The sequence below is a fragment of the Phaenicophaeus curvirostris genome, chromosome 4 (assembly GCF_032191515.1).
Source record: "Phaenicophaeus curvirostris isolate KB17595 chromosome 4, BPBGC_Pcur_1.0, whole genome shotgun sequence".
In the NCBI taxonomy this organism is placed as follows: domain Eukaryota; kingdom Metazoa; phylum Chordata; class Aves; order Cuculiformes; family Cuculidae; genus Phaenicophaeus; species Phaenicophaeus curvirostris.
Genome location: NC_091395.1, coordinates 58,304,140 through 58,323,209, shown reverse-complemented (window position 1 = coordinate 58,323,209; position 19,070 = coordinate 58,304,140). Strand labels below are relative to the sequence as shown.

Here is a 19,070-nt window from a genome sequence, read left to right as displayed (position 1 = left end):
TGTGGGTGTGGAGAATGCAGAGATGAGCTAATGGTGATTTAAGGAAAAATCAAAGGCTTTCTTGTCTCATCAAGTTTCCATGTAGGGGTGGAAATATGATTTGCATGTATTAAAGATGCTGAAATGGCAGAATAAATGGACACTTCTCAATTCTGACAAAACCAGCTTTGGATCTCATGCAAGGATCACTTGTATACATGTGGAAGTGGTATTGAATTATTTTAAGGTTGCTTGAAATGTTATCTTATTTTACTGAAGGATGTTCAGTGGATTTTAAAAGAATTATGACAGCTTTCACAGAGCTACAAGTAGTTGTAGGAAGTTTTTTAGCATTATGCATATATTCAGAAACAAATGCTTTGAATACCAGACTTTGCAGCCAGGAGTTTAATCCGAGTTACATCTGCTTTAATTGCCTGGGTTTATAAAGCTTATTTCAGGAATTGCCTGAGTTTCTAATATGGAGTATTGGAAATATCTAATGTGAAATTTTACATTTTAATATTTTCTGGAGACAACAACTTCCTGGATATCCTTTCCTGTTGCACCCCTTCCCCTTCCTCTGCTGTCATTGGTATTATTGCATTTTCCTCTTCAGGAAGCTCATTTAAGTAACATCAGTGTTGTGATTAGAAGATAAGTGTATTCTGCCCTTTTTGTCAAAATTTTGTCTGTTTTTTAAGATGTTTTCAGTGGAAAGATATGCTGCAGTGATGATTTTTATTTTTCACTGTAATCATTTAAATAAATGTCACAAATGACATTGTCAAGTTAACTGTTATATCCTGCTCAGCCTACTTGCCATATGGAGGAGTTTAATTATTAAGAGTAGGAGTGATTTGCTTTGGGAGCTTTTGATTGAAACACTAAAGGAAGCTCACTCTTTGGCTGTTCTTCAAGCATTTGAAGATTTTAACAGCACCTTATGTAAGGATTTAAGATAAAAGCAATATGTTTGTTGCCTTTATTGTGAACACCTGTTTTGAACATCTGGTGGAATTTTTGAAAACATTTGCTTTTCAGTAATTTTAAGAATCACTACTGTATCTGACACTCAGATTTGTACTCAGGTCTTTAAAAGTCATGACTCTCTTACAGGTTTTTTTTTTTTCCCCCCAAAGAATCACATTGGTTGATGAAGAATTGCAATATATTAAAGTACAGTGTAAAACTAAGGTGCAAAAGAAATGTAAGGAAATAGAAATCCTAGTTAGATGAAGATACATTTGGTAGGGGGTTGAGGATATTGCAGTCACCTGCTTTGGCTCTGGAAAATGTAAAGAAATCCTACTTCTGTCATCATGGTTTGCTGGAACACAGTTATTTTAAGCTGAGAGTATGTACTTAGGAAGCTGATGCTTGTGTGTAGTGCTTGCCTTTTCTCTGAGGCTTCACATTATCCCAGATGGCTTCTTAGGAATGAGGAATCATAAAACTAGCAGAACATGGTACACTCCTGAGTTCATCAGAAAAAGGCAGTCATGGAAACACTGTGGGCTTCCTTAGGACTGCCACATGTAAGCGTAAAAATGTGTTCTTCCTTCCTGATGACTGCTGATCATCCTGACAGAAGAAAAATTACATGTAGTAGCCAATCTTTCCAAATAAATCCCAATTGTATGTTGCTCTGAGTGAACTAATTTAAAGGCTTTTAATTTTGGAGGTGTGTATCTGGTTCCAGGTACCTCTGAAAATCATAAAGGTTTTGTGTGTCCTTGTATTCTTAAAAAGGCTCTTTGAGGTGTCGAGAGGACTTAAGGACTTAGTGACTTCAGAGGTCAGACTGGAACTGCAAACACATGGCTGGAGTCCCTCTGTCACAGGCTTTGGCACAGTCATAGTTTTATGCTCTGTGTCCATATACAGAAGAGGGCGTATGAGATAACCATGAGATTGTGGACTATTTGTTGCTCTGTCAGCTCTTTCTGAAGTCTTCTGTGTTCACAACAATTTAGGAAAAAGTAAATGCAGTAAAATAAAAAAAGTAATATGATTTATAATGGTGTATTCCGTGTATTCCAAAAGTAAATTTTAAAGGCTTTTCTGGCATGGAACTTAAGGTGTAATTAACTTTCCTTACTGGATTGTGTTGACAGTGCCATTTTTTAAGTTTAACCCCTGTCGCCTTAACGCAATGGTTTTAAAAAAACCGGTGATTCTAAAGTTCAGGAGATTTTTGGACTGGAGTTTTTCTCACCTTATTTAAGCCTCACTAAAAGGAGAGAAAAAAGGTAAGGGGGGAAAAAAAAGTTTGAAGTGTTGCTTTCCCCTTATCTGTAAATACGAAGTTTCCTGGATACTAGGTTGGATAACTCCATACCTGGTTCTTTATCAAACTGTTTCCTGTATGACTGGTCTATATCCATGGCTTTATGCAGCTCCCTGGACTAGCGAAAACTACTTTCTCCTCTTGCTTCGGAACTAGGACACAGTTACTTAGCTATTCAAAGCAGGAGGGAGGATTGGTTCATAAGCCTCTGCCAAGTTTCTTGAGCTGTTGATTTGACATTAATTTTTTAGTAACAAATTCCCTCCTCATCACAACCAGAAGTTCTGAAACTTTCTTGCTTCTGAGCAACATTAAAAACGGGGGTTTAAAATTACTCTTTACTAGAGTGATATATGGTGTGCTCATATGCCTCTTGTCCGCTCCATCTAAACTGTATCTATTTTGTTTGCTTTGCTAATTCTTCTGTGCTGTTTGTTAAAGGAAGGGCCAAATTCTAATCTATCAGGTTCACTCCCTGACTGAGCTTTTTGGCGTCATCTCTATGCTCTTTCCTCTGATGATGATTTTGGACTAAGTGGTTTTTTGACAAGACACCAGACTGTGACAGAGAAATTGATCCACACATGAAATTGTCCTTGGAGGGCACTAGAAGTTTTGTAATCCCAGAACACCTTCAGTAGTGTGGATTCAAAGTAAAAAATAAATTATTAATTACACTTATTTGTTGTGAGGCCTTAGGCCTGTATTTATGGTGCTTGCTATATTTTGAGAATTTTCCTTTTGGCTTTTATCTTAATTAACTGGCTGTTTGAGAAGTTTCTGAAGATATTTAATCTAGTATTAATTTAAATTGTTTCTGCCTTGCAAATGAGGCAAAGTCTTGCATTTAACCTTCTTCAGAGCTGCAGAGGATGAAATTTCCATCGGTTGTTTTTTTTCCTGATTCAGTAGGGCTTCACAGGTATGCTTTTCAAATGTTTTTCTTATTCTTTAGGTTATTGCTTAAATTTGTTTTGAGATTGTTTTCTGAAGAGGGAGGTGATGAGTGTTGTCAGTCTGCGAATGTTTAATTTTGCTATAAGTAGATGAGTTTGAAGGTAAATCTTAGTTCTGAGTGGGTTATTTTTTTACTACAGTTGAGATGTGGTCCTACTTCATGTTTTCCAGTCCCAAAAGGAGAAATTGGAACGGTATTGTCTTGTGAGAGAGATCAAATGTTCTTGGAGCCAATGCATGGGACATTTGGAGCACGAGCAGCCTGTTTACTTCTATCAAGAAGAGTCATAGCTCTTTAAAGTGATTCATGCTTAAATAACAAAAGAAAAGGGTATATTTAAGCTAAATGAGTACTTCAATTAAGAAACAGATCAACCTCAGTGTTGAGAAAATGTACTCTGAGAAAGCCTTTTGATTTAAAAAGCTGGGCTTTTAGCTGAATAAAATGGCGAAGCATTTGAGTGGGTTCTTGTAGAGTGTGAACACTATTTATCTAACATCTTCTGTGTAACAGTAGAGCTAATTACAAATTAAACAAGTTGTTGTGTTTGAGGGACCTGTTTATCTGACAATTATGACAAATATGGCAATTATTACAAATATGACAATCATAACTTAAAAGATAGTGTAGATCTAATCTTGCAGTAGGATGGTTCTGATATATGATTGTGTTTAAGTTGTGTCATATTCTTTATTCATGGCTATTGGAATTTAATTATTAACAGAACTTTCAGGTGTTTCGTTTCTATTGCAAGGGAAGACTTTCTACACCAAGCACTTGGTATTACAGGGTTAAATCCTTAAACACCCTAATGATAGTAATTTTTTTTTTCTTTGAGGCAAAAATGTGATGCATTTCAAAGCTGAAAACTTTGTCATTAGACTGATTTAATGTGTGGTTATTTATCTTTCTGATTGATATGAAGTAGTTCCAAAACTAGGATTTCTGTCTATTCTGGGGCCGTGTCAGTGTTGTGTTTGGGGTTTTTGTGTGGTTTTTCTTTTTTTAGCTTGTTTTTGTTTAACTCGCACATGGGCAAAGGTAACAGGTAACTGTTCTGGGTAATAAAGCTAGTGTATAAAATAAGAATGTGTTGACTCATGTCTAGCTGTAGGGATCAGTTCTCTTAATGTGCTTCTGAGATGTTAGCCATGCCATGGTTGCTACCTACATGCTTCTGCTTTGTAGCCTTATGCAAGCTGAATCTTATCAGCACCCATTATTTTTGATTATTTTAAAATTTATAATAGAGACAGAAAAGTGAAATCATGCCAACTCAATTGGTATGGAAATAGTAACACATTTATTCTTCTGTGCAAGCTCTTGATCCTAGCCATTTCTATGTGAGCTTTATTTTCATCACTTATAAATGAGGCTTTAATAAGTTCTGTAGTAACATGAAAGCTTAATCCTTTGATAAACTGCAAAAAGCAATAAATTACTCATACTGCCTCAATTTGTATTTGCATTTATACAATTAAAGTGGAGTGTATCAATTTATGGGACTAGTCAGTGCATTTTTTAATGGCAATTACAATTGGAATTCACTATCTTGTTAAAACTGAACTTTCATAAAATTATTTCTGTATCCTTCTCTACCTTCTGTTCCTTGATGGCATTCGGTACATCAGAATTAATGAAATAGCTAGCTATTAGTTAGTGCCAAGGTCTGTGAATAAATAGTCTTTAATGATGGTTGATCATCATGCATTGTAGAATTCTGGAGCATTTGGCATGTGCCTTGTGGAAGGGAAAGAACAGAGATATAATATTCTGACAGGGTGGGAGCAAAGCCATCAGATATGTGTAAATTATGAGTCTTCGGTAATGAATGCAAATGAAAATGTTCTGTTTCTGACCCAGAATCCTGTTCCACAGTGACTGCTGGTTTTGATCAGAGCATACAGGACTGAGCTATCGTATCTTATCAATTGAATTTTCTTTATGATGGGCTTTTTTCTTTTGCAGTCCTTCTTGAACATTTTGCATTCCATAGTACTATCTACTTTGAATGTGATCTGCAGTGTGGTTACCATCCCTTTGTTATGTGTTTATGGAAGCTGTGATTATAGGAGATGACAATTCTTTTTTTGCTTCCTCCACTGCTCTGTTTATCCCAGGACTTCAGAAAGGAGGCTGGAAAATGTAGTGGCTTTATTTGCTATTGCAGTGATATACTACTAAGGGTGGATTATAGAAGAAGAGGTTGAGATAGCAATTGCAAGGGTGGAAAAAACAAATCCAACAAAAAAATCAAACTATTCCAGCCTATTCTTTGGGCTTCCTTCCTGGATGAAAAAAAGAGTTGATCCTTCAACCCCATTTCATAAGAATTACTATTTTACAGCTAAATTGGACATTTATGACATGGAGGCTATGTGCATTGGAGTACATGTGCATAGGAATTTAAGCCCTTTTTCATGCTTGGGAGCTTTGTATTCTAGAGACACAGTAGCTAATATTTCTGTTTTGTTTTTTCCCCGCTCTGCTTTAGATCCCTGCAGTTCACTCAGCCCACCATGCTTTACTGAGGAGGACCGATACAGTCTAGAAGCTCTCCGCATGATCCATAAGCAAATGGATGATGATAAAGACGGTGGTATTGAAGTAGATGAAAGCGATGAGGTAGGAGTAAAAAAGCCTTCATTTGTGCATCTGCGAGGTCTCCCCACTGCCCCCCCACCCTTTTATGTAGATGATTTTTGTGTTCCAATGCTTGAGTAGTTGTTTTTCTTAATTCAGCCTTTCCCACAGGTGAATGTTGAAGGAAAGGCTAACTTCTAGAATTATCTGAAATGGAATATTATTGTCCATTGCTCTAGCCTAAAGGAAAGTTTTATACGACTATGTATAAAAGCTGTTATTTTTGTGATTAGTTTGGGGTAGGCTAATGGTTTTGTTTTAGCTTGCAGTGAGTTAACTAGGAGTTGATGTGGTCTGCCACCTGGTATTATAGTTTCTTTGCTCTAAGGCTTTCTTGCTTTTCCGGGCTTTCCTGGTCACCTTAGATCTGTTCAAGGCAATTAATGGTACAGAACAATACCTGTTAACAGGCAGCAGTCTAGAAAGCTTTCTTATGCGTTTTTGCGTACACTTTACAGACGCCTCCTGCTGCAGGCTAATGGTAGATTAAGTCCTGTGAACTAAGTAAGGTTGTATGTACCTTTCTGAAGATTTTTGTGACTGTGTTCAACTGATTTTGGTAGGCAGGCTCCTGGTGGTCCTGGGAAAGGACTTGCCCTTGCACTTACTCTGCTATCAGGATTCTCAAAGTTACTAGGTAGGGACAGAAATGCAGTTTTATTGTTCTTGATTCTGCTTTCTGGCAGTTGTCAGGCACAGGCTTGAGAAAGGAAGGGAAGTGAAGATGTCTGCTCATCTCCTGTCCCCTAAAAATGAGAGTATTGCCATGTGATTCTGAAGCCCATTCTCACTGGAGGTGAGTGGGAGAAGAATCTAGCCCCAATTTATCTTATTTTTTTTGTAACATTTCAGAGAAGATTGTTCTCCCTGAATGAGTTGTGAATTATTGTCAAGTTTAATGTCATGCTACTTACTTTTCTGTGTAACTGTTTACAAACAGCATCAACAACGATTGATGTGTGGTTGATAGGAGTTTTCTGAAGGAATATTGTACGATGGAGAGAGTGATCCAGAATAGAGTAATGTACTTTTTAACTTCTGAGGAAAAAAAAACCTGCATTGTACCTCAGGAAGTGTCATGGTTAGGTAGTACAGGCACTGGAAATAGTCTATCTCTGTTGTTTCAGAATTCAGTTATTGCCATTGATGTTTGGAATGGGGACAATCCAATCCACAAACTCAATCGTTAGTGATGGATTGTGAGCTTTCTGAGGAGCTTCTGAGAATTGTGTGTTTCTTTTGATTCAAGCTGCGTTTGTATATGTGACAGTTGAGAAAGTTAAAAGAAAATACTGAAGTATTTGTACATTGGAAACTGTTAATTGGTGTTTGAAAGATCTGTCCCGGTTTCTGGTGGAGCATGTTTATATCTGACCTTCCTGTTCAGAGGGATGTTGAGATAAATCCAAGCAACAGAAGCTACTCTTACAATTTGTTAAAATGACTGAAATTAGAATGGTTCATGAGGGTTACTGTTACAGCTGGAGTAAAGAGAGATGAGTGAAACTAAGTATTTGAACTATTCACTGTGCTTAAAATGGCAGAAATGTAGCACCTTTTTTTTTCCTGCTAGCTCAGTTTTAATGATTGAAATATTTAATGGAAAAAAAAAACCTAAGTGAGCTTTTTTGTACATATAGTTTGCATGCAAACCAGTGGTGAATGTGTATTTGCATAGAATGTTTTTTTCTAAGATGTTAAAAGGAAGTCTGAAATTAGAGAAATGTAACTTAATTGCAAGTTCAACAAGTAACCTATATGCTAGTTGTGGCACTTTTGCTGGATTTTTGCCATTATCTTCAAAGATTTGACCTGTTGACGGCCTAGTTACATAGCTACCTTATTTTACTAGGTCTGTATTTATACTAGATGCATTCTAATATACACTTGTTCAAAACGAGATTTTTTTTTTGTCACATTGGGTAATGCTGCTTGTTTCGATTAGGAATGTGGACTGACAATTAAAAAAAAGTTTTAGAAGTGAATTTTGAAGGAAATATAGGGATTTGCAGGAAATACAGGGATTTTACTTAACAATAGTGTAATGGACTTCCTGTTTCATGCTGCATATTTTTTGCTTACAAGACTCTTGGAAGAGCAGTATATTGATTGGATATTAATTGGCTTTTTACTTAGCAGGAAAAATGTGACAATGTAAACCAACTTTCCTCTGTTTTACCAGCACTAAAACTGTGTTAGAAATTACAAGTGTGTATTTACACTAAGTAAGGAAGTACTTGCAAATAAGTTATTTTGAGAAGGGAAGGTAACAAGAGCTGAAGATGTTGAGCTATTTGTTTAAATTGTTTTAATTTGGGAGTTCTCAGCTGGACTAGCAACAGTGATTCCAGACACATTGCCTGCACGCTGTTATTTTCCCTCATGTTCCTCATGCCCTGTTCAGTGTTGTAGTTTTGTTTTTCCTCTGTAAAATGAGCTTTCATGCACAATCATTCTCTAGAGAGAGAATTTCTCTAGGATATGAGAATGTTTGAACTTTTACAAGAAACTATTTCCTCAAATTTTCTGATACTGGGAGTCTTTTGTATATAACATGTGGATTGGAAGGAAGATTGTATTTGACCTTTATGAAATTGATGTGGGGAAACTTGATCTAAGTTTTTAGCATGGGATTTATTAGTCATTGAAACACATGAGGGATTTGCTGAAGTCTTCTAAAAAAAAATAGAGGGGCTCTAGTTTGAGCATGAATTGGTTAGGTAATTTTTTCCTTATGCTTTGGTCTGTTACTTAGGTTAGAGTAAATAGTGTAGCTTAGATTTATAAAGATGAAAAGACATGAACTTTAAAGTTTGCTAGAAAATACTTTCCTAATTGTATTTACTACAAAATACTGGGGGGGGGGAAGAGCTTTTGTCATAGCTACTCATATATTTGAATTTATTTATTTCTTGGCATTCAAGATTCACATAACTTTCTGATACTTGCCCTGAGTTTTCAATGTAGAATTATGTACTTCAAAACAAGAAATGTAACTTAAAGAAAAAAAACAGGCTTGGATAATAAATTTGTGTCGCACTTTGAAGTAGATTATGCTTGATTGTGCAGTTACTAATTTCTGTAGAGTAGACTGTCACAGTGTGAAAAATAGTATCATACATCAGAGAAAAAAACCAGAAGGATGCTGAAAGGGACTGTGCTTGCCATTAGAGCTGTCTAATATGAATTAGTATGAATTTCTCTATCAAATGTGTCTCCTGCTGTTATTACTTTATTGCTTTACAAAAGATTGCAATTCTTTAAACTGGTTTAAAGAGGTAGGCTGTAAAAGGGTAACTGGAAGAGAGAATGTATTACTAACTGAGGTTTTCATCATGTGTTGTGGGAGGCTATCTGCCTCAGGAGGCATCTGTTGCACCACATGTATGCAATTCGTTTTAATGATGAAAAGGAACAAGCGGTAAGACAGAGTTATCATATGTTCACTATTTACATAGGATTTTCCTGTTTCCAAAGAGTGTCTATATGTATAGCCTACATCAAGTCATTTACTCAACGAATCTCTCTGTAGAAAGAAAATAAATTGAAGTTTTTGGAGTATTAATATCTTACTGTGTGTCTGATGTCACACAAAGCTAGTGATGTGAATTTACAGCTTTGTGTAGGATCTTTGGATAGATCACTTACTGGAAAAATACTTTGATTTTTTTTTAAGTGCACCTGCATAATTATTTAACAAAAAAATCCAACTTAGCAAGCCCCACACAATACCACCCCCCAAAAAAAAAAGCCCAAAACCACTGTGGGGAGAGAGGAAGAGTCTCCAATATTGAAAGAATTAAATGATTGGAGAATGATTTTTTAAGTATGGTCAAAGAAATTGGAACCTCAAGAGTGATATGCAGAAGTGCCTGACTTAAAATGTTCTCAGGAGCAAGAATAACAAAGAATCTAGCTGTAGTGGCCTGAACAGGGAGAATGATTGTCTTCTGTACAGAGGTTAAAGCAGAACAAGTAGCTAGTATGATCTGGTCAGGAATAGCAGTAGTAATGTAGTCTATAGTAAGTTCGAAAGGGGTAGAATATTTCACAGCCTAAGATCTTCCTTTAAGTGACCGTTTCTGAATATTCATAGAATCATAGAATCACTAGGTTGGAAAAGACCCACGGGATCATCAAGTCCAACCATTACTATCAAACACTAAACCATGCCCCTCAGCACCTCATCCACCTGTTCCTTAAACACCTCCAGGGATGGTGACTCAACCACCTCCCTGGGCAGCCTGTTCCAGTGCCTAATGACCCTTTCCCTGAAAAATTTTTTTCTGATGTCCAGCCTGAACCTCCCCTGGTGGAGCTTGAGGCCATTCCCTCTTGTCCTGTCCCCTGTCACTTGGGAGAAGAGGCCAGCACCCTCCTCTCTACAACCTCCTTTCAGGTAGTTATAGAGAGCAATGAGGTCTCCCCTCAGCCTTCTCTTCTCTAGCTAAACAACCCCAGTTCCCTCAGCTGCTCCTCATAAGACTTTTTCTCCAGCCCCCTCACCAGCTTCATTGCTCTTGCCAAACTGTGTTACGATGAGCTGGTGGAAGTAGTCTGTGGATATCCTTGTTCTTTAATTGCTAAGGATTATAAAGAATGAATGAAACATGATTTACTAGTTTGGACCAGAGACCTATTCATTTCAGTAATCTGTTCTGAACGTTAGTGAGTAGTAAATACTTCAGGCAAAATTGCAAGAAAATCCATGACAGGAAATCCTGAAGAACAGTATGCCAAGGTGATGTGGTGTTCCCATTGTAAGTATGTACAATTTGGATATTAGGAGCATAAACTGAGGTAAAAAAAAATTAAAACATTAAACTCAGCGTGACTAAAGGAATAGCCCTTCTGTGTTCCTTAAGAAAAGCATATTTATGCGCAGAATTTCTCTTACTTTTGATTGATGCATCTTGGGAGGGAGTGAAGATTTAGCAGAAGATTTGGAGGGGAAGGCAGTACAGCTATGTGTGGAACAGGTGTTGAGAAATAATGAATGGCATACTCCAGAAGGTTGAACTCCCTTTGTTTAGTGCATCTTGGAACCTCATTGAACTTCAGGAGGCTACCCCAGGTATTACAGTCTCAACTCAGTGAAGTTCTGCTAGAGACTGAGCTCTTGCTTCATTTTATTGTCTGCAAATTACATTCAGCAAGATGTTAAGTGTCCTTTAAAGCTCCATTAATATTCTGTTTTTTCCCTTATTTATATAATAAAGGTCTCTAAACTAACATTTGTATTTGTGTGTGATTTATACCTCAGTGTCAGCTGATGAGACAAAACTCTGTGTGGTAGAGAAATACCTAAGGCAGAGGTTCAGAAACTGAAAACACAGAACTGTTTTGCATAACACTGGGATGGCCTCTGAAGTGTGTTTTACAGCTCACTGTGCAAGGACATTCTGTTATGAACATTGATCTTTCAAAAGAATACTTTGAGTTTTCTAACCAGTGTAGCAAAACTTTCTCCCCCAAAGCTATTGGGTTATTTGATTCCCTTAGTTTGTTGTTATTTGTTTAATAGAGGTAAGTATGTTGAATTTTATCGTTCAACTGCTAATGTATTTGTCACCCTGTAGGGTGTCTTTTAGCCTTCTGAAGTTTTCTAATCAACTCTGAGCATGTCTACAGAGATTTTTTTCCAGAGCAGGATGGGTAGGAGCCAGGTCTTGTCTGAAAACATTATGATTGTGTTAAGCCTATGACTATGCCTGTGCAGAGAAGTCCTGTAGAGAGGCAGCATGTATTATAACGGGTATGGTTGCGTAGAGACCTGTTCCAATGTGATTTGGATCAGACCTTCCTCATGGCTTGCCTCCTTGGAGGTATCTAAGCTGATATGTAGCAGTCTGTATCTGTTTATGTAGCACTGTAGGCATTTATTCCTGCTACAATGGAATGCTCCCCTGAAAGTTGTAACTTGGCTTTGAATAGATTGCAAAGTTTACTTTGCAGTTGTCTAGCTACAATTTTGTTTTGAGTTGAGTAATCTTTTTTTTCAGTAGAATTTGTAATTACTTGGGATATACTTGGTAACTGTTTTGTAGCTATGTCCTTTTTTCTTTTCCTGTAATGGCAGTGTGTCTACTATGCTTAAATATGTTTTCATATTTTACTGTGTAACATCTTTAGAAGCCATTTCAATAGGGCGGGCAGTTGTGAGTGCTGTTACACCCACATCATAATATGTTGCCTTTTAAAAGCACGCTTGCCATCATAACTTAGTCAACAAGTGTGATATTGCAGTCGCTGCAAGGAGTCTGGCAGCTGTAGGCAGGAGGGAATGTACTGAAAGTGACCTAACCGCCTGTATCTTGAGGCAGGGTTATAGAAAAACTGAAGTTGTAACTTTTGCAGGTTTTCTTTTGAAGGAATAAATCTGAAAGAAATAACACTGTTGAAAGAATAGATCCTTGAGGAAAACAGTAATATTTAGCCAGGAGATGTTACTAATGGAGCTCAAAGTAAACTTGTCAGTTAGGGTGTCTGTTTTAAGTTGGTGAAACTGAAAATCATAAACTTGTGCCTTCACCGAGAACAAAATATAAGCATAGCATATGATTACTTCCTTCTGAAGTTAGCAAGTGTGCTTCATTTTACTTTTCCACTGGCATTTGCAGAAGAATGCACTTATTTATTTGCTTCTAAAGGAGGAAGCATCTCTTGCAACTTCCATATTTAAACATCTTTTACCATTTTGTATTGTTGCATGTGGTTTTAGTTTGGAAGTGCTCTTTTAATGTCAGACTGGTATTGGATTTTGTTGGAAGGGCTGGATTTCTATTTATTTATTTATTTATGTATTTATGTATTTATTATGTGATTTTTGCTTCAGGTTAATTTTCGGTTATTAGTTGACAGGATTTTGCTGATTGTTACAGTTACCAGCATCTTTCTGAAAAGAAGGGAAGGCTGTGGCATACCTGTCCTTGAAATTCTTTTAGGGCTCCACAAGTTCTATCCCCTCCAGAGCGGAGAAAGTTTCCTCTCCACCTAGTACCTTGTACTTTCATAGAGTCATAGAATTTCTAGGTTGGAAAAGACCCTTTGGGATGTGAATCTTTGCTGAGGCACAGTGGTTATGGTACTTTTGGTATCAAAACTCCAGTTTTGAGTCGAGGTGTGGTGTTTTTTTTTACTCTCTACTTGTTTTTGAAGTAACTACTTTGACAAATGATTTTTTTTGTTTTATGAAGTTTTTTAGGTAATTTATCTGCTGCTTTCTTGGTTTCAACTTTGTAGTCTTAGAAAGACTTCTCCCTCTTGAGTAATTATGTTGGCTAAGATAATCCTTAGATGTGTTTTGTTAGAGCTTATTCTTTTAACCACCCTATTTAGAGTTATTTTTCTAACCTTTTCTTTGTATACTTAATGACCAGGGCAACAGAAGAGAGATTAGCTGCCATGACAAGGAACAGGAAAAAAAAAAAATCCTCTCTTTACCAGAGTTCTGTTTTTATGGCTTTCTTCAATTTAGGACCTGATTCCTTTTCTTAAAAGAGAACTTCTATATTAGGCTATTTTTTTAAATAAAGAACTTTTAAACAAAAGATGTTTGAATTTGTCTATCACTTCGTTAGTAAAAGCATTTGTTCTTTGAAAAGTGGTGTCTTCTTTCTAGCTATGCATATTGTAACTTTACAACTGTGACCGTCTGGTGTTAGACAACCTGACTGAGGAAGTCGTGATGATATTCTCGGAGGATCTAGGAGCAATATGGGTAGGATTGAACAGCAGAAAGGTTCTTTTCTTGAAGTAATTTTCGTAAATACATAATCTCTTCCACTGATGAATAACCGGTTATTAAATGCAAACTGCTTACAAGTTTGTGTTGACAGTTTCTTTTTAAAAAAGGGACTTCATCAATTACTCTAAACAGTCTCTCAGTATAAACCGGATCTTTTCCACTGTTGCCCTCTTTTCATGGGAGATCTTGTGCTTCAAACTTGGATTTGTTTTCTGTATTTGTGATAAAATTTGAAATCAGACTTTTCATTTACTCCCCTCAACTTGCTAGTGTAGCTGCTTGTGTTCTAGCAGTATGTTGAGGTGAGTTCATCCACTAACTCTTGCTCCCTCTGCGGGCTCTTTAGCAGAACAACATGAAATGCTGGAACTTTTCCATAAACTCTTGTTTGCATTACTTATAGGTTACCGTGGCACCCAGATATCTGTCCCACTTTTAAAATTGGAATGCTTTCCTATGGTATCTTATACTTATTTAAGGCGAGAAATAACACCTTGAAGCTTTTCTGTTTATCAGTTGGCATCTTTTTCCCTTCTTTATTGCTAACTTTGTATGTCATATTCTTAATAGCAATTCAGATTTCCCTTAACAACACCTGTAGCTGTTAAAAACATTCTTATCCTAAGGTGTTTCACAACCTTTGACAAATAGAAGTAAATATGGAAGCAAGTTTTTCGTATGAACTCATCTGATCTGAGGTATGAGTTTTAGCTGTGGGGATGCAAAAGGTGCTGAAACCGTTACATACAGCATATATTCCATTCTGTTCCTCTTCAGAAACTTCACAGTTTGTTTTTTAAAACAAATGGAATGGTTGGACTCGATGATCGAGTGGGTCTTTTCCAACCTAGTGATTCTGTGAAAACAAATGTCCACAGCTGACATTTGGAGTCTCCAGTTGCTAGAAGGCTGAACAGTAGGTGTTAATGTGAACATTAACCCTGTATGAAGGGAGATAGTCTTTACATGAGGGACATATAAAACAATTTTGTCTGTCTTTTCAGTATATTTTCCATGAGTTTCCAAAAGACACATTGGGGAAGGTAGTTGATAGGAGGTACTTGAAATCTTAAGAGAGAAGATAAGGTGGACAATCATCAATTCTTTCCTGCTGTGAGACTGTATTTTAGTCTGGAAAGGCTTAGAGACATTAGAGGATAAGATTTTTTTTTTTTGTTTTCTTGTTGTTTGATTCCTTTTCTTCAGACTACTCTTCAATAAACATGGAGTGGGAACAGATAAACTAATCTGCCTTTGATTGCACTTTGCATGTTAGAGGAAATTGTCAGCTTTATGGTAGTTGTGCCAATCTGGGAACTACTGAGTTCACACGTGGACTGTGGAATATACAATAGAAGTTAAGCAGTAGATATTTTTACATTTGCATATAGTTACCGCAATCAGTCCTTTTCTGTGCATATTGTACTTTTTTACCGTTGCTAGTCCGTGTTTTTTTCAGAAGTTCTGTAATTGCCTCTGCCCCAACAGGCTACTCTTTTCAATTGTTATCGTGTTACATAAATTTCGCCTAAATTTCTCATGTATATACATGTGTGTATGTATATCTATCAATCTATCCCTTATACATATAGGGAAGAGGAGTTAAAAATGCATGTGCAATTTGTATGGGCTAAATGGAACTACTTTAGGAATCAAAAGGCTTTAGAAAGCTAGTGTCTGACAATCAAAAATGTTTTCAAGTGGTAGATGAATGAGAGAGGATATGCATCCAACCTGTGTTTAGAACCAGAAGACATGTACAGGTTTATGATTGGATTTAGAAAAGGCGGCTAGTATTTTATCCCAAGTCTTGCAGTTAGAGGAAAAACTTTAATCCCTTCCCATATTTTTAGGTCTCTCACTTCCTTGTAAGAGTGAAGTTTTTAGTAAGGGGAAATTGATAAGCAACTACTTTTCTTTCTCTTGCAATTTCTTGAATGATGTAATCTCTAGATTTGTTAGAAATGGAGCCTATGTGGGTAGCTGTGCAGGTAAATTATTATCAGGACTAAGCATTAAGAAGTGGGGTCTTTTTACAGTGCGTTGGTAGCTCAACCTTCTTGGTCACCTCTGCTTGAAGTGGTGATAACATGATCAGCCATGTAAAAAGCTGTTGTTTGAGTTAGCTGTCATGACTATACAGTTGTTTTTGTTTGAGCAGCTTTATCCTTCAGGAACTGAAGAAAGCAAGCGATCTGATGTGGAAGGTTACTTAGCTCTCATGTTAACTTTCTGCTACTAATGTGAAGGTTTCCACCCAAAGAGACTGTTCGTGATGTGCTTTTAGAATCATAGAATAACCAGGTTGGAAGAGACCCACCGGATCACCGAGTCCAACTGTTCCTATCAAACACTAAACCATGCCCCTCAGCACCTCGTCCACCCGTGCCTTAAACACCTCCAGGGAAGGTGAATCAGCCACCTCCCTGGGCAGCCTGTTCCAGTGCCCAATGACCCTTTCTGTGAAGAATTTTTTCCTAATGTCCAGCCTAAATCTCCCCTGGTGGAGCTTGAGGCCATTCCCTCTTGTCCTGTCCCCTGTCACTTGGGAGAAGAGGCCAGCACCCTCCTCTCCACAACCTCCTTTCAGGTAGTTATAGAGAGCAATGAGGTCTCCCCTCAGCCTCCTCTTCTCCAGGCTAAACACCCCCAGCTCTCTCAACTGCTCCTCGTAAGACTTGTTCTCCAGCCCCCTCACTAGCTTTGTTGCTCTTCTCTGGACTCGTTCCAGAGCCTCAACATCCTTCTTGTGGTGAGGGGCCCAGAACTGAACACAGTTTTCGAGGAGCGGTCTCACCAGTGCTGAGTAAAGGTACTGATATCTATGGAAGGTTTCCACTATTAATGGGAACTGGTTTGCTAATCAGTATTCCAACTTTTCTGGGCCTGTACGTAATAAAAATCAAACAGGTTTTACAGTTTCACACGTTCTTCTTTTCCTTGTATATATTTGGAGAACCCGTTCATAGTGACTTAACAAATTCTGATACAACGCTGCTATATGTGATGTGATTGCAGGGTCTTCCTTTTTATCATGTTTACTCAAAGGCAAAGCATGGTATTTTGACATAGGATTCTTATTAATTACTGAGAATGAAACAGCTTTTTGTAGTGCTTCTGTGTTTGGAGTGTAACCACTAAGGACTGATTAGCAAGATGAAAATTGGCCCATAAATGACTTCTGTTTTTTAATTTGATGAAATAGAAGTCAAATTTTTGTTGTATAATGAATCTTTCTCTCATTCCTTAAGCAGTTGCATTTAACTGCTGTAGCAGGATTCAGGTATTACTCATCCTTAAAGGACTGGCACACTCTCAGATCTTGGTTTTGCCTTCAAGTAGGTGGATTTGGTTAAATATCTTAAGAGTAGGGAAGCTTACAATATGACTTGTATGGTGCATTCTTGTTATCACTGTAAATCTAAGGCATGCTAATAATGTCGTGAAACAGTATACTTGCAACTGCATTTTCACTTTCTCTAGGATTTAAGCATTGTGAAAATAAAGTCCTCTAAAAGCATTTAGCTTTTTAGGTGTTTGATGTAGTCAACTTGCATGAATTGTGTGCTGCTTGCATGGGGAAGAGATAGTAAGGATTCTTGTGCCCGATTTCCTTGTAGATTCTGTTGAGAAATTGTTATTTTGGCATTTAAGATGATGATTTCCGTTTTCTTCAGTTTCTAAGGGAAGATATGCAATACAAGGATGCCTCTAATAAACATAGTCACCTGCACAGAGAAGACAAACATATCACCATTGAGGATCTGTGGAAACGCTGGAAAACATCTGAAGGTAGGCAAAGTAGAGTAGCTAAAAATGATGGTGGTTATTGAAGTAGATATATGTATAAAACAATTCTATTTCTATTTAGAAAGTCATTTAGAGTAGTAAATGAGTGACCTCTTTTAAAACACCTTCACGGATTTGTTTTGGTACTGTTGTTTATGCACATATGTAAACCTGACTGAAAACTTATTCAGTCTAGCTAGTGTTAATTGCCTTTTGATGTGCTGGGTGTACTCTAAGTAAACTAGGATAGCTTGCACACTCCGTATGAGGCTGTAGTTTATGATGGTGCCTGTTGCTAATGCTCAATTCCAGAAAAGCATTTTTTTAATATAGGACAACCTAGGGGCTACTGTCAAGCTGTTTTTAAATGTTTATTATGTTGTGTTAAGTGGAAACTAATGTGCTTCCACTTCTATGTAAACTTTCTTTGGGCTACACATATTCCCAAATCAAAAGGCTATAGTTAACAAGCATACTTAACAAGTGTTCATTGCTGAATGTGTTCCAGGATGTAGTGAGCAAAAAAGGAATTTCCAGAGGTACAGAATGTTGGAGAAATTAGGAGAAAAATACTTTCCCCCTGCCCATCACGAAGGCAATGCACTAATAGTGAATATATAGAGATCTAAAAGATAGTATTAGCCAAACAACTAAAAGTAGAAACACAAGAGGAATGAAACTAGTAACATGCCATTGGTTAATCCTGCTACTACAGGAAGTCATTTAAGTGCAGTCTGAGGTAATACATTGTTTACTGTGTAGTAAGTATCTACATTTAATCCACTATTTTTAGCTCTATCCTTTCAAATTTTTTGTAAGGGCTTATTCAGTAAAGATCTTGTTCAATGGAAATATTGCAACTAAATTGTCATAGAGAATTATGTCCCTACAATTGTTTGTCTAACTTGAGAGTAACTCTTCAAAAATTTAGGCTATAGTGGTATCAGAAGTATCTAATTTGTCTATTACGTATATCTTTGTTCCAAGTTTCTTGAATGTAGTGATCATCTCAAAAGATTTTGAGAGGAATGTCTAGTCTTACTGGGTCAAATGGGATGCTTTATTGTGCATCCTTCCGAGAAAACAAGTAGCTCAACAAGGGAGGCCCTTAGCATGACACTCCCAGGCAGTGCCTGGTGACTATTAAAAAGCATGAAGCCTCTCAGATAATAAACTACTTTCACTTAACGTTAGGAAACATGGAAAATACTACTTTTCCTTTCTGGAAGTTTTAGGAGTTCTGATTTATTTTACTTATGTGCTGTTAGGTCATAGTGCCAATTCAGTGCAATTTAACAGTGTTAATCAAGAGCGGGGAAGGTAGTGTAAATGATGGTATCAATAATTTGAAAATTTAAGTAGTCTGTTTAGGCATCTGTGTGAGAATTATAAGCTCTAAATAATGCCCTTGACAGTGCCCGCTGGTCCTTATGTTGAATAAAATTGCCCATTCCTTCCCATAAAGCTTATTTTATGTGGATGTTTGTCTTAAGTATTTGTCAAGTAGCTTAAAGATACTTTTTGTGTAAGATACTTGTGATGTGAGACAGATAAGATTTGAGGGAACAAAGTGGAAAATATGGTTTATGGTATAGTAAGTGCATCATTACTGTTTGGTGTCTCCCTTTAGGATTAAGAAAAACAGAGGTTGTTTTTAAGTAATT

At 37.0% G+C, this 19,070-nt stretch overlaps 1 protein-coding gene across 3 annotated transcripts in view; it reads left to right on the top strand.

Annotated features, from left to right (window-relative positions):
- Positions 1 to 19,070, top strand: part of STIM2 (stromal interaction molecule 2) — a 69,654-nt gene that overhangs the window by 33,966 nt on the left and 16,618 nt on the right. For all 3 annotated transcript variants that reach the window (XM_069856209.1, XM_069856211.1, XM_069856210.1), the window contains exons 2-3: positions 5,722 to 5,852; positions 17,295 to 17,409. In XM_069856209.1, the coding sequence (XP_069712310.1) occupies positions 5,722 to 5,852; positions 17,295 to 17,409 (246 nt within the window). The remainder of the gene's footprint in view (positions 1 to 5,721; positions 5,853 to 17,294; positions 17,410 to 19,070) is intronic.